The sequence below is a fragment of the Sorex araneus genome, chromosome 9, assembly GCF_027595985.1.
Source record: "Sorex araneus isolate mSorAra2 chromosome 9, mSorAra2.pri, whole genome shotgun sequence".
Lineage (NCBI taxonomy): Eukaryota > Metazoa > Chordata > Mammalia > Eulipotyphla > Soricidae > Sorex > Sorex araneus.
Genome location: NC_073310.1, coordinates 62,196,392 through 62,210,079, shown reverse-complemented (window position 1 = coordinate 62,210,079; position 13,688 = coordinate 62,196,392). Strand labels below are relative to the sequence as shown.

Below are 13,688 nucleotides of genomic sequence, written 5' to 3'. Positions count from 1 at the left end.
GTAATCCCGGCAAGAAGAAAGGCTAGCAGAGGAAAATTTTAAGTCATTAGTCAAAGCTGGTAAGAATCTGACAGGGAGGAGACTCCTCTACAAAACTGAAGGAAGGACACATTTCTTGAAAATCACAATACAGTAGTAGTTTGCAGTTTGCAAACCTGTTCATAGTGTTAAGCCTTTAATGCTACTTCTAATGTGCTAATAAAATTAGCTAATACCAGTTAGTATGCAAGCAAAGAAACAAAAGGAATCATATCAAAGTGTCCTCGGAAAGTGAAAATAGCCCACTGGTCTCAAAAGAGATGGTTCCATAAATTATGATCGCATCAATCAGAGAATAGCATCTGATAGAATTTTTCAGAGACATTCGAAATTCATACGCTGCTCCACTGATTGGCACTATTCTTTTGATGGGAGGAAAAAAACCTAATTTTGCATGCTATCATAGCTGTGGGACGCAGAATCTCCTGCCCCATGCGCCAGGCTTTCTTCACCAGGGCCCCTCAGAGGGAGGAGGTTTGAGTCTCCCTCCCTGCCCCAAGCAAAGCCCCAGCAGCCAAAAACCTCCAGAACCCAGCCATAGCCATGCTCAAGGCCACTCTCCACACATCGGACAAGCCTCCCACATGAAAGAACCAGCAGAGGAACCCAGGCATGTGGGACCCGGGGCTGAGATCTCCAAGCCTGCTTGGATCGGGACTGGGTCTCCGCCACCCAGACCCCCCCATTTTCCAGTAACTTGGCAGTCACACCCAGGAACTGCCGGCCATGTAATCCCATCAATGGCCAAGATCCAGAGACTATATAAAACAAAGCTCCCAGAAGTGCACAGTTGTGAAGTGACCTCTTATAATCTAGCCCACTGATGTGCCTAGATTATAAACATGTGTTTGGTTTTAACATACTTGCTTGTATTCTCTGATATACTTTCTCTGTCCCTCTCCGAGAGCCTGGCAAGCTACCGAGAGTACCCCCCCCACACACATGGAAGAGCTTCGCAAGCTCCCTGTGGCGTATTCGATATGCCAGACAGTAACAATAACAGGTCTCATTCCCTTGACTCTGAAAGAGCCTTCTATCGCTGGGAAAGATGAGTAAGGAGAGGCTGCTAAAATCTCAGGGCTGGAATGAATGGAGACATTACCAGTGCCCGCTCAAGCAAATTGATGAACAATGGGGTGACAGTGATACAGTGATCGTAGCTGTGCTAATTTCTCTCCAACTAAACAGATCTCTGAGAGGAGAGAATATCTGTAGCATGTGTGTCTGACATGGAATTCTGCAAATAGGAATTGAGCGAGCACATGTTGATTGGTTAGTGTTAAGGGGCCCTTGGCAGCTCAGTTTGGGTTGCAAATGCAGAAAACCTACAGTTCTTGGAAGTAAGAAAGCAAGAAAGCAAAAGCAAGAGAGATCTTCCTGCTCTCTGATCCCCAGGGTCCTGTTTTGCGTTTGCTGAGATTATAGTCTCACTTTTCTCGTTCGCCCATTAGAAGATGACAAGAAGGAAGAAAAACAGCCCGCTAGCGTCAGGGGCAGTCTTGAGAGGGCCGTTCCCCGGGGCCTCACTAATGAAATTCAAGGACTTTAGCAAGGAGAAAGGCAGCCGCAGCCCAAATGTTTTAAGAGAGGAACTTGCAGGGCTTGAGGGCCCTAAACCTAGAAGGTACAATTGATTTTGGCTGCGTTTCCCCGCCTTCTCTCTCTGGAAACGAAACCTCATTAATTCTGAAAGTCTATATTCTTCCCGGATCCCAGACAGGGCTAACTGCAACTTCTCTGAAAGACATTCCAAAGCGGTCTCATCCCACACTCTCCAGGGACCCCAGAGACTGTTGTGGGACACCCTGCATTTGATATTCTGGGACTTGGGGATTTAGGCTCCATCTGTCCTCCACTCTAGCGCCCAGCCTCTCTCCCTTGTGACCGTGGACTGGCATGGATCACAGCTTCCCCAGGTCTTCATGCCCCCTGATTAAGAGAAGAAAGTGGGTGTTTGCCTTGCATGCGGCCGACCCGGGTTCTATTCCCAGCATCCTATGTAGTCCCCGAACACCTCCAGGAGTCATTCCTGAGTGCAAAGCCAGAAGTAAACCCTGTGCATCGCTGGGTGTGACCCAAAAAGCAGAGAGAGAGAGAGAGAGAGAGAGAGAGAGAGAGAGAGAGAGAGAGAGAGAGAGAGAATAAAGTATCTGTATTCACATTCTTGGGGCTCAAGCGGCCCCCTTGCAAGGTGAGTGCTCGTCTGGCCCATCAGTGCTGAGCCTGCTCCCAGTGGCTTTGCCGGCCAGAATATGAGCAAATTTGTGGTACTGATTTCCAAGCAGATGCTCTGGCTGTCACTGCATCATCCTTTAGGTTTCCCTCACGCCCAACTAAGAGCCTCGGCTCCCAGAGAGAAAAGCCACAGGAAGAGATGAACAGAGCTACCGGTGCCCTCAACCAACCAGTGATGAAAACGTCTGCAGGACCTGGGCGCCGGGCGAGTGGGCTGAATGCAGGCTGCACAGGCTGGGAGCCACAGCGCAACCCCTGGCACCACAGAGTCCCCAGATACCACCAGGAGCAGACAGGGCAGGAGCCCTGAACATCAACCACTGTGCCTCCCTGCCCTCCATCAGAAAAGATATACAAGTCTCAGAATTTCCTGAGTGTGTGTGTGTGTGTGTGTGTGTGTGTGTGTGTGAGTGTGTGTGCTTTATTTGGGGGCTCTTGGTTTGTTCAGCCACACTCAGCAGTGCTCAGAGCTACTCCCTGCTCAGTGCTCTGCGATCATTCTAATGGTCCTCAGAAGGTCCATAGGGCACCAGGGGCCACATCTGGGATCTTGGCATGCAAATCAAATGCTCCAGCCCATTAAGATAGCTCTCTGGTTCTTTGTCATCATTTTTAAAAATTTGTTACTATTATTAGTCAGTAGTAGCTACTGCAGTAGAATCTGGTGAAAAATAACTTGTGTCTAATCCAGTTGGTGCTAACGAAGAGTTTTTCTTAAGAAGTCAGGTGACACCACATTCTGGGCATGAATAGAGAAGCCACGTGAAATCCATTCTGTGTAAGTGGATCGTATGGTCAAAGAAACGACACAGACCGTTTCGGAACGGTGGTGTTCCACACATCAAGCCCGGGCTCCCCGTGAGCCGCCTTAGTCACTCAGCACAGAATGATTGTTCGAACCCAGAAACCTCAAACAGAAGCTCTGAGCACAAGCCTCCCACGTCTGGGCTAGCCAAAGTGGTCTCGGAGCTTCCCTCGCCTTGCTGAAATAGCTCCTGAAGAGAAAACCACTCATCAAAGTGGGTTTAGAAAACAAAGTTTTAGAAACCCAAGAGTTCTACCAAAGGACGGGTGCCTGTGGGGGACAAACACTAAGCCCACTTCAACGGGAGTCAGGTGAGACTCGGCCCCTCGCTCAGCGCCAGTCAGCCGTAACGTCAGTTAAACATCTGGAAGGGCTCAAGTTTCAAAACATGTCTTCACTGGTTTAGATCTACCGTGTGTCCAAATTTGGTTTAACATAACAGCTTCAAAACTCCAGTTCCGTATTGCCTTGCGTCCAAAGCAAATCCAACGTGCTGGCTTGGCCCAAAATAGGGCTGAAGGCGGCACCCGTCCTACAGCGACAGTGGCTCCCGGGGGGTGGCTGCAGGCTGAAACGCCCCTTGGCTACACAACGACACAATCCTGAGAAGGAGCTTGAATTGACTGGGTGAGCCGCATGGACACAGGCCCGGCTGGAAACGAGAGGATAAGAGCAAAGGGGCAAGGAGGAGAAGCTGCGCTTTGAGATGTCGCCGTTAGACCGGCAAGCATTTCTCTGTCTGGTGATCAGTGTTCACACCAACACTTGTGTCAGGAGAGGGAATTTTGCCTTTGCCCAGCTTTTCAATCTGCTGCTCTCAAATCAGGAAGGCTGTCTGGTCGCATGTAGATATGCTCCTCCAAAACCCTAAACCCCAGTGGGTGTGCTGCTCCCCTCCTGCCTCTCCCCCTCCATCATCATCATCATCATCATCATCATCATCATCAACATCATCATCAACATCATCATCATCATCATCATCATCATCATCATCATCATCATCATCATCAGAGCCCTCACCATGTCCCTTTCTGGCACCCGCTCACAAGTTCCTGACCTCAAGATCTAGCTTCCGGGCCTGGAGTGATAGCACAGCGGGTAGGGCGTTTGCCTAGCATGTGGCAGACCTGGGTTCGATTCCCAGCATCCCATATGGTCCCTTGAGCACCGCCAAGGGTAATTCCTTAGTGCAGAGCCAGGAGTAACCCCTGTGTATCGCCGGGTGTGACCCAAAAAGAAAAAAAAATCTAGCTTCCACCTAACTTGTTTTTTTTCATCTTCTTTGAAATTCTAGCCACATATCTATTCTCTTCTTTAAGTTCGTCAAGATTTTGCTGGTTTATCTGTTTTATTTCTCAGTTCCATCTCTCCCCAGAGTCATCCCTGCATCCGTCTGCATTCCTGCTCCCTCTCCTCGAACAGGCCATGCTTTGCAGAGACCCCAGCCACTCGTCCCTGAAGTCCAAGAGCCAGTGATTTTTTTCCTTAATTTCTGTTTCACTCCTTCCTGATACTTTTCCCAACTTGACATTACAGAGTTGTGTACCTACTTCGCTAATATCAGTTTTACACACTCAATCCCTGGCACGTGCTGGCACCCAAGCTGTGTGACAAATATATAGATATTAGGGCCAAGCAACCCAGGCTCCATCCTCAGCCCCCAGACCGACCCCCAAGCCTGCCAAGCGTGATCCCTGAGTACAGAGGCAAGAGTAAGCCCTGAGCACAGCTGGGTGTGGCAAAAACAACAATTTAGATAACGGACAAATGAAATAAGAACTTTTCATCCTTCTGAGGAAAATAATAGCTCCGGCCCAGGATGGCTGAGAAATGAAGGCTTACATATGTTAAATACCTTGCCTCTGGGAATGGATTTGCTCCAGGCAAAGGGTTTTAATTTGTACTGGGAAGTACTGCTGGTTCCTCTTTCTGGCTGGCTGGTTGGCAAAGGAATCACCCCTGGCGGTGCTCAGAGGACCATATGGGATGCTGGGAATCAAACCCGGGTCGGCCGCATGCAAGACAAACGCCCTCCCCGCTGTACTATTGCTCCAGCCCCTGGTTGGCAAGATTCTTGAGCGATGCTGATTTTAGCCTCCTTTTGCTCCCCATTCTCCCTCTCACCATTGTCTGTGGGGTGGTGACCTCTATGTGACTCCGAGGAAAGAAGGACATATGCTATTGGTCCCTTCCAACTCCAGCCCCTGGGGGGGTCTGCCATCCCAGTTTTCTCTCGGGGATCCACTAAGGTAACCTTTAGAGCTCCTTCACCAGAGGGGACACCTATGGGACCACTTCACTGCAAGCAGCAGGATGAGGGGCGAAGCGTGTAGATGAGAAGAGAGCCAAGAAAGGGGTCCAGTGCTGCTGCTCCCTGCCCCAACCAAACCACGCTGTATGTGAGAATACAGACTATGGACTCTCCTCATCTCTCCCCCGCACTCTCTTATTAACTGCAATTTCTAGAAAGATACTTCTCTGAACTGAAATTAATTTCAAAAGTCTTTCACTGCAAGTAATCCTTCAGCCTGTTTTGGTATGTTGCTTACCGCAGCGACATTCTGACACCCATGGTCAGAGGTTTTACTGGCTTTAAAAGGGGGAGGCTTGGGGGCTGGAATGATAGCACAGCGGGTAGGGCGTTTGCCTTGCACGCGTCCGACCTGGGTTCAAATCCCAGCATCCCATATGGTCCCCTGTGCACCGCTGGGAGTAATTCCTGAGTGCAGAGCCAGGAGTAAGCCCTGTGCATGGCCGGGGTGACCCAAAAATTAAAACAAAACAAAACAAAACAAAAAGACAGGGGCGGGGGGAAGCTCGCACTGTGGATCCTGGCCATGAGATTCACTCTGTCTGCGATTACAAGTGAACATTTCAAAGAAAGGATCAGTCATGTCTACCAGGTAGCACTGGGAAGGAATGCACAGACACGTTCTGCTTTATTGACTTACCGGGTTTGGTTTACAGGTCTGAAACAAAACTCACCTGCTATGCAGTGAAGCCTTTAGCACAGATCCACTCCCTAGATTGCAGATACCAAATTTGCTCCTTCCTATCTTAGTACTTAGTACTACGCCACCCATTGCTCTTGCTTTGGCAGAACTACTACTCCCCAGGAGCTCCTATTTCCCCAGAAGTCTCCCTACTTAGCAACTTCCCTTATCAGTCTCTCTTCTAACATTCCCCTTTGCACCCCGCAAAGTCTCAGGTGACAGGAGAAGGACAGATTTGGGATTTAGCAGAAGATGTGGTGGGGTGAACAAATTGCACTCATTTCCCGTGATAGGTTATATCTAGCCTCGGCCTTAGCATCGTTTAGACTTCTGAATTCACTACTCACTTTGTTACTTGCATTTCCTGGGATGGGAAATTAAACTTTCATCACTACCTCATGTATCCTTCATTCAGAATTCGGAGGGCTGAAATCACTCATGAAATGTTAATGAAAAGTGCTGCTTCTTATTCTGGAAATAGCTGCTGTCACACTCATTATGCTGTTCTAGATCACTGACAAGCCTCAGATGAAACAGATGAATGAAAAGTTGACCTGTTCCTCCTGCACTCCTTCTTCCATTGCATACATCATCGTGTCACCCGTGAACAATGCACATTTTTGGAAGCAGAAAATTTATTGAGAGGGATCATCTAAGAATGAATACATTCGTGTGAGTTTAGAAGGAAAGAAAAAGAAAAACACATTCAATGGGTCTGGGCGATATGATCTTTGCATTAAATTTTATTCTTAAACAAATGTTTATGAAGTTCTCTTACTGATCAAAAAAACCATTCAGAACCAAACTCGAAGTGAAAGCGATATACTAGACCGTAACACCCGACTCTTCGTTTACAAGAACACCCAGGTGTTCTTGTAAAGACTATGGAGCCATAAGAAGTTCTGCTCACTCTCAAAAGAAGTACACCTATTCACATGCCAAACACAACTCCTATTATTACCGTCTCTCTAGAGGGAGGGCGATTCTCTAGGACGCCATTTTGGTTCTTCATTCTTTACAAAATTTGGGGTGGTCTCCCTCTCAAGGGGCAGGCACCACTGCACCTCAATGACCAACATTTTTTCCATCCCTTTGTTTGAAGAACAGCTTTGAAAATGCAACCACCATTCTGAGAAGTAAAACACTCAGTCATGATCATATCACCTGCATTTGGGTCCATCTACTTGTTCCCCTGCTCAGTCTGAAGGACGCGAAGAGAAGTGAATGTACTTTTCTCCGATTTTATTTTTCAAACTTCTCAAGAGATGGAGAAGATTCAATGGCAAAAACTTTTCTATAAGCCAATGATTGTATTAGGTTTCCATTAGGTACCTCCGATAACTGCTCTGACATGGCTGAAGTTTGACCTTAGTGGCCTCAATTTCCTCATATGTTCAATTAAGAAGTTAGAGGCAATGACCGCTGAGGCTTTCGCCAGTGCTTGAATTCTACAAATCAATCAGCTGAGTTTCCTTAGAATGGCCAAGGCTATAAGGGGGAAATCTGTTCAATTATTCAAATCACTATTTGTGACCTGCCCTTCTGGTAATGGAGTTCTTTCATTTGTTTCTCTCACCAGCCCTTCTCAGAAACTTAGTCAAGACCTTGTGCGTGCACGTGTGTGTGTGTGTGTGTGTGTGTGTGTGTGTGTGTGCGCGCGCGGGTGTGTGTGTCTGCATGTTACAATGTGGGTGCCAAGGAAAAACGCCATCCTGTCATTGACCAGATTGAGTTCAAGCAGGAGGTGGGATTTTGACTGAGGCTCTGCCATATTTTAAGTTCTCCCAGATTTTTTGATCTTAAGTTCTTTGATAAACCCTCACAAAGGTTGGCGGGAGCAAGGTAGGAAATAACGCATCAAGAATCATCTAGGGTTGCCCTGACATCAAATGGGACTAAAATAAGAACTTAGAGGAATTCATTCCGGTTCCATTCTGGCTAGAAAACATTCTGCCATTCTGCTGTACAAAGTCAAATCTTTCACCACCGGTTTTGTGATCTTCTTTCTGATAACTTTGCAGAACAATTCCGTGGAAGCCACATGACTCTGATGACTCCACCACAGTGTACATTTTGGATTCGATTTTCTGTTGGGGCCATACCCAGCAGTTACTCAGGACCTACTCCCTGCTCTGAGCTCAGGAATCACTCCTGGCCAGACTCCAGGGACCAGGTGAGGTGTTGGGGACTGCACCAGGTAGGCTTCGAGCAAGGCAAGTGCCATGCCCCCCTGACTATCTCACCGGCCCCAATACAGCGCACTGGAAAGCCAGACCTGTGGCCAGTGGAAGCAATATTATAAAACCACAAGACTGGACACACATTTCCCTCAAACACAGAATTGCAGTTTGGCCTGTCTGACAAAAGCATCATCCTGGCTCCTTCCGTGTTCTGTTCCTAAAACCAGGGAGTGGGAGTTTGGTGTTGGACAATTCACTGATACTTCTCCCTAGAGAAGCACTGCCTTGAAGTCACTGCCTTTGATTGTGTTTCTCTGCATAACATAGAACTGCTCAATTCAATTCCCAACTCTGCTGCTCCCAAAATTTGGTTTCCTAATATCGAAATAGGAGTAACAATGACTTTTATTTGAATAATAAAAATAAATATTTAATGAATTATTTCACGTAAAACACATACCATGCACCACAGTCAATAAGAAGATAGCAACTATTATCTACTTAGAGTATTTTAAAGTCTAAAAGTCAACTGATATTTAGTCTGAGCTATTACTACAATTCACAAAAGAAAACAAACTGAAAAGGTGCTAGAAATTAAATTCCTATTTAAATCAATTATCTAAAATAGTTTTTCAAAACTGTGATACAGTTTATGAGAGACTTTATGATTTGATATATATTTTCCTCTAACCATCTGAGATTTTAGAAAAACAAAACCTTTGGATTAAAAAAAGATTGTACTGTAGCTCAGTTTGTAGTTCAATCTTCTGCTAAATTTCTATAACTCCATATTGCAGTAAAGGAGAGAAGAGGGTCAGAGGTTGGATATGTTTTTACTGGAAAAAAATACCTCTAACTTATATGCACAAACAAAGTTATAAATGCCTCTGAGTTCTCATAAAATGCTTGTATCCAACAAAAATGAGGTTTGCGGCTTAACCAATTATTAAGCAAAAGAAATGCCAGGCTGGGCAAACCAAATCAGCCCTTTTGTTTCAGATATTCTCCTTATTACACTCATTCATGTATGTAAATCAAAGTTAATTTTCAGAAAGCAAACAGGCAGGGCTAAAGACCAGGCGTGGAGGGGAGGACCCCAAACCCTAAACTTTCCAGCAAGAGCTATTCAGTGCTTAAATTTAACCCTCTTTGTTCTTTCTCCTGAGAAAGTCCTCTGACTTCTCCAGGTTAGTTCCCGCAATGTAGAATTATTCCGGAGGGGCTGAAGGATAACTGAAGTGCTAAGGCGCAGGGCATGCTGGGAATGACCCCAGTCATGGGGCACTGTCGGGTGTGGCCCCGAACACAGCAAACGATCCTGGGAAATCTCTGAAACCCGTCTCTCTCAGAGCCTATTCCTGCGCGTCTCTGCTCTCACCTGAGTTACTAGGGTTGAGTTTATAGCTTTAATTTAGCACGACGGGGAGTTTCTAGTCTGAGGTCTCAAGTTTGTCCTTCCCCGGTCTCTCATTTCCCCATCACCCTCTCTCTCTCCTGCTGGGTATTAACCCTAAGTGTTTCAGGCTTCATCAGTGAATTGCCCCTTTCCCTTCCCCCAGAGAAACTTGCAGTGCTCTTGCGAGCACCCCTAGTCCCCCAAATGTATTTCTAACCTTTCCTCTATGTTAGTCACCAGATTCCACAAGTTAGGCTTAGCTACGCATAAGTCAAAACTTCTGGTGATTCTGGACTTTGTATTTGTAATGAATTACTTGCCTTTCTATTTCCCCTCTAACCTTTTCATTATTTACTATAGATCAATGTTCTTTGCTTAAACACAGAAAGACCATTAATGCTGTGCTCCTAATACTTGGGAGTTGATTGACTCTCAAATATAACTACTCCTGGGCATCTGTCATAATTACTTGACTCAGGCTTCAGTTGCCATAGCTTCTAACACCACCATAGTAGGAGGGTACCACTATGGGCATTGTATAGACCAGGGATAAATGGCAAAGCTACCCCGCCATCGAAATGGAACAGCCAGGAAGCATAAAAGCATAGTCTTGTTGCAAGCATTATGACTTAAGAGACAGAGCCCCCATGGAGAAGGAAAAGCTAAACCAGCCTGAGAAACTAGTCTGGGATTTACGGTAAAAAGCATTGCTTGCCTTGAAGCTCAGAGAACTAAGTTTTGGTACCTATATCTCTGACTAGGTTTATAAAAAAAAAAAACTGCAAGCACTAATAAGAAATAAACTTAATTGTTTAATATGTACAACTAAGGGGAAAGAGAAAAGCAACGTCTATGTCTCTGTGGAATAGTGTCTCCTCGAGTTAATTCCCCTAAGAGAATTGCCTTGGTGGAAACGCTTTACCTCTGTAAATGACCCATCACACCTATGTGCAGTCCTCTCCCTGGAGCCCGTCAGATGTTCTCTAAGTGTGCTAGCAGCTCCGCATTAAACGGGCCATCTTGACCATCTGTCTGTGAGTCCCTGTCTCCTGGTTCCTCTGCGGGGGAAGCCTGCGGAGGCAGTTCTTGGCCACTGAACATGCCGCACACCCACTCATGAACTCACACCATACTTGATGATCCCCTTCGTGCCCTCCAAAGCAACAGTTCTTAAATCCTGCAGTCACAGCCACGGCAGGGAGTGTGGTATAAGCACAGATTTGAGCCCTTGTTCAGTGGGTCTGCCACGAGGGACGGAATAACATCCCTAACCTTTGGGCCTCGTGAGCTGACACGGCTGCTGCGGGCCCAGCAGCAATTAAAGACTTGCCTCCAGAGATGCCAAAGCCCCAGTGAAACCCGCCTGAGGTGAGTGAGTCCCGCAGTTACCTCGAGGTGACACTGAGACCCGCCAGGCTGGCTCTCCAGCGCCACGTGGGTGAAGTTGAGCTGTATCTGCTCTCCCGGAGGCTGCGTGATAATATAAATGCATTGTCTGTTGTCAGTGAATGGCCCCGGCAGCTCCAGAGAGAGGAGACCCTCTGGGTCACTGTAATTTCCTCCACAAGGTAAATCACCTAGGGGGAGCAGGGGAAAAAAAGAAAAGGTCACATGGATTGCCGTGCCTCAGACACTCCAAGGATTTAAACGCAAAGTTTTAAAACTTTACAAACAGGCAGCCAGAGCAATAGTATAGCTGGTAGCAGGTAGGGCACTTGCCTTGCACAAAGCTGACTCAAGTTCATTCCCTGGTACCCCATGTGGTCCCCTGGACCTGCCAGAGTGAGTGACCCCTGAGTGCAGAGCCACGAGTAAGCTCTGAGCACCACTGAGTGTGGCCGAGAAATAGCAACAACAACAAATTACTAAAACACACACACACACACACACACACACTATATCCACCTTCTCTACCCTGAGAGAGGCAGGCCTTTGCCTCTCTAATTTTGCGGGCCATCCACATAATACCTAAAGATAAAGATACAGAAATATGTGAGCTGACATCCAGCCTAACTTCTACAAATCACTTTTTAAGTGTATTTATGCTATGCACATTCCAAAAAGATTAGAGGCAGTGGATAAAATACCAGTAGCAAGTGAAATATGTAGCTAGAAAGAGGAATTCGGTTAGATGAATCATGAATACAGAATAGTTTTCGTGACACGGAGGGGGTAGCTGCTAGGCACACAAGACGGATTAGGGCTGCACACATCACAGATCAACCGCAGATCCAGCCAGAGTCAAAGGAGAGAGAGAGAGAGAGAGAGAGAGAGAGAGAGAGAGAGAGAGAGAGAAATGGCTAGTTCTCTGATACAAAGCCCCCAAAGGAGAGTTTTTCCCTGTGAATTCACATCTGGGTGATGTATGTAATGAACAAAATTCTCTACAACCCTAAAATAAAAGTCATAAAGCATTTCATTCTTCTTGTTGGTTTTCAAGTACCAGTGCAAATTAAAGGCAGAACAGTGATAAAACTCTGACCTATCTATGAGAGACTCTAGTTCTCTCCTGAACATCTCATATGGCAAAGCACAGAAGAACCAGCAGGGAACTACTGACTGGATTATTGATTTTATATTTTTATAGTATTGATTATTTTAAGTAATATGCGTATATATACATACAATATGGAGTAGATCCTTTAATTTAGGGGTTGGGGAACATTGGAGCATTAACAACAGAAAAGAGGGAAGAGAATGAAAAAGTCCAGTACATTGCTATGACAAAATATTTATGAGGACAAATGACTGCCCTAACAAAGTCAATCGTTTGCAGTCACACATTAAGCCATCCAACAGTGTGACACGAGATACTCTCCTCCGCATTCACAGGAAGCCCCGATACCAGGCGACTTACTCGGTGACGTTAAGTAGGTGATGTGGAAGCCGAGGTCGTTGATCTGCTTGTCGGAATGGAAATGGACTCTGGCGAAGGGACCGGTCGTGCGGAGCGGTGGCGGGGAGAGGCTGCTGCAGAATGTCCCAAGGACAGGGTCCTGCTTCAGAGGACCATCTCGGATCTACCCCAAAGGAACAGACGGTTAAGATCCAGGAGAGAGTCCAGCAGGTAAAGCTCAAGCTTGCCTTGCTGGTGGCCGACCCGGTTTGAATGCCCAGCACCACCTGTGAACCCCTACAAGCACCCCGAGGGGTCACCTCTGAGCACAGAGACAGGAAGAGACCCTGCACCTGTACGACACTGGGCTGGGTGTGGCCTCCCAAGGAAATGAAGCAAAATAGAAGTGGCCAGGTGTTGACAAGTCAAGTCATCCTTCAGGCTAACTACGGAAAAGCTGCCCTTTCGGACAGTGGCGCTGGAGGGCTTCCTGTTGCACGTCTGGAGGTGCCCAGTGTGGGGGATAGGAAAGGCCTCCCCCCCTCATCCTGGACGTCTTATCTCCAGCCTCAATGTCAATTCCAGGTTCATGCACACCTTGACCTTTCTTTTTTCTCATGTTGTCTCCAGTCTCACTTTTGTCTTTCCTAGAGTCTATTCCCAGATCATTTGTTTTGAAATGGTGACTCCCTAGTGATGAAGAAGACAATGGAGAGAGAGAGAGAGAGAGAGAGAGAGAGAGAGAGAGAGAGAGAGAGAGAGAGAGAGAGAGTAGGTAGAATAGAAGACAGAGAGTTCCAATAAAGGTGATTGGGTCACAGCTGGCCCCTGGCTGTCAGGAGGATGTGAGGTGGAGAAGGTGTGAATTCAGAGTGGGAGGGACTGAAGACAGTTGAGGGTGGGTGAGGTGGCTTTGGGACTGGAACTTTGTGGGAGCCTCAGGCCCGATTCCCAACATGCCACAGACCCGCCAGCCCCAATAGGCCTGCTTCCCTCGTTTTTTTCTTCTTTTAAAATGAGTTTTTATTATTAAGAAATCCTCAGTGAATCTAAAAGGCACTAAAAGAGGGAAAGGGGAAGCAAAGAGTGTATAGCACACTTAAATGACCTATTTGTACACTAGTAGGTTGAGCAGTAATTGAGTACCACAATACTGATAGCAGGACCTTAGACCTCAGATCTTTTTAATTCATTGGTTTTTAAT

At 46.6% G+C, this 13,688-nt stretch overlaps 1 protein-coding gene across 1 annotated transcript in view; it reads right to left on the bottom strand.

Annotated features, from left to right (window-relative positions):
- Positions 1 to 13,688, bottom strand: part of CUBN (cubilin) — a 271,581-nt gene that overhangs the window by 223,820 nt on the left and 34,073 nt on the right. The window contains exons 16-17 of the mRNA XM_004605343.2: positions 12,506 to 12,668; positions 11,038 to 11,225 (exon numbers count right to left, since the gene is read on the bottom strand). Of these exons, the coding sequence (XP_004605400.2) occupies positions 11,038 to 11,225; positions 12,506 to 12,668 (351 nt within the window). The remainder of the gene's footprint in view (positions 1 to 11,037; positions 11,226 to 12,505; positions 12,669 to 13,688) is intronic.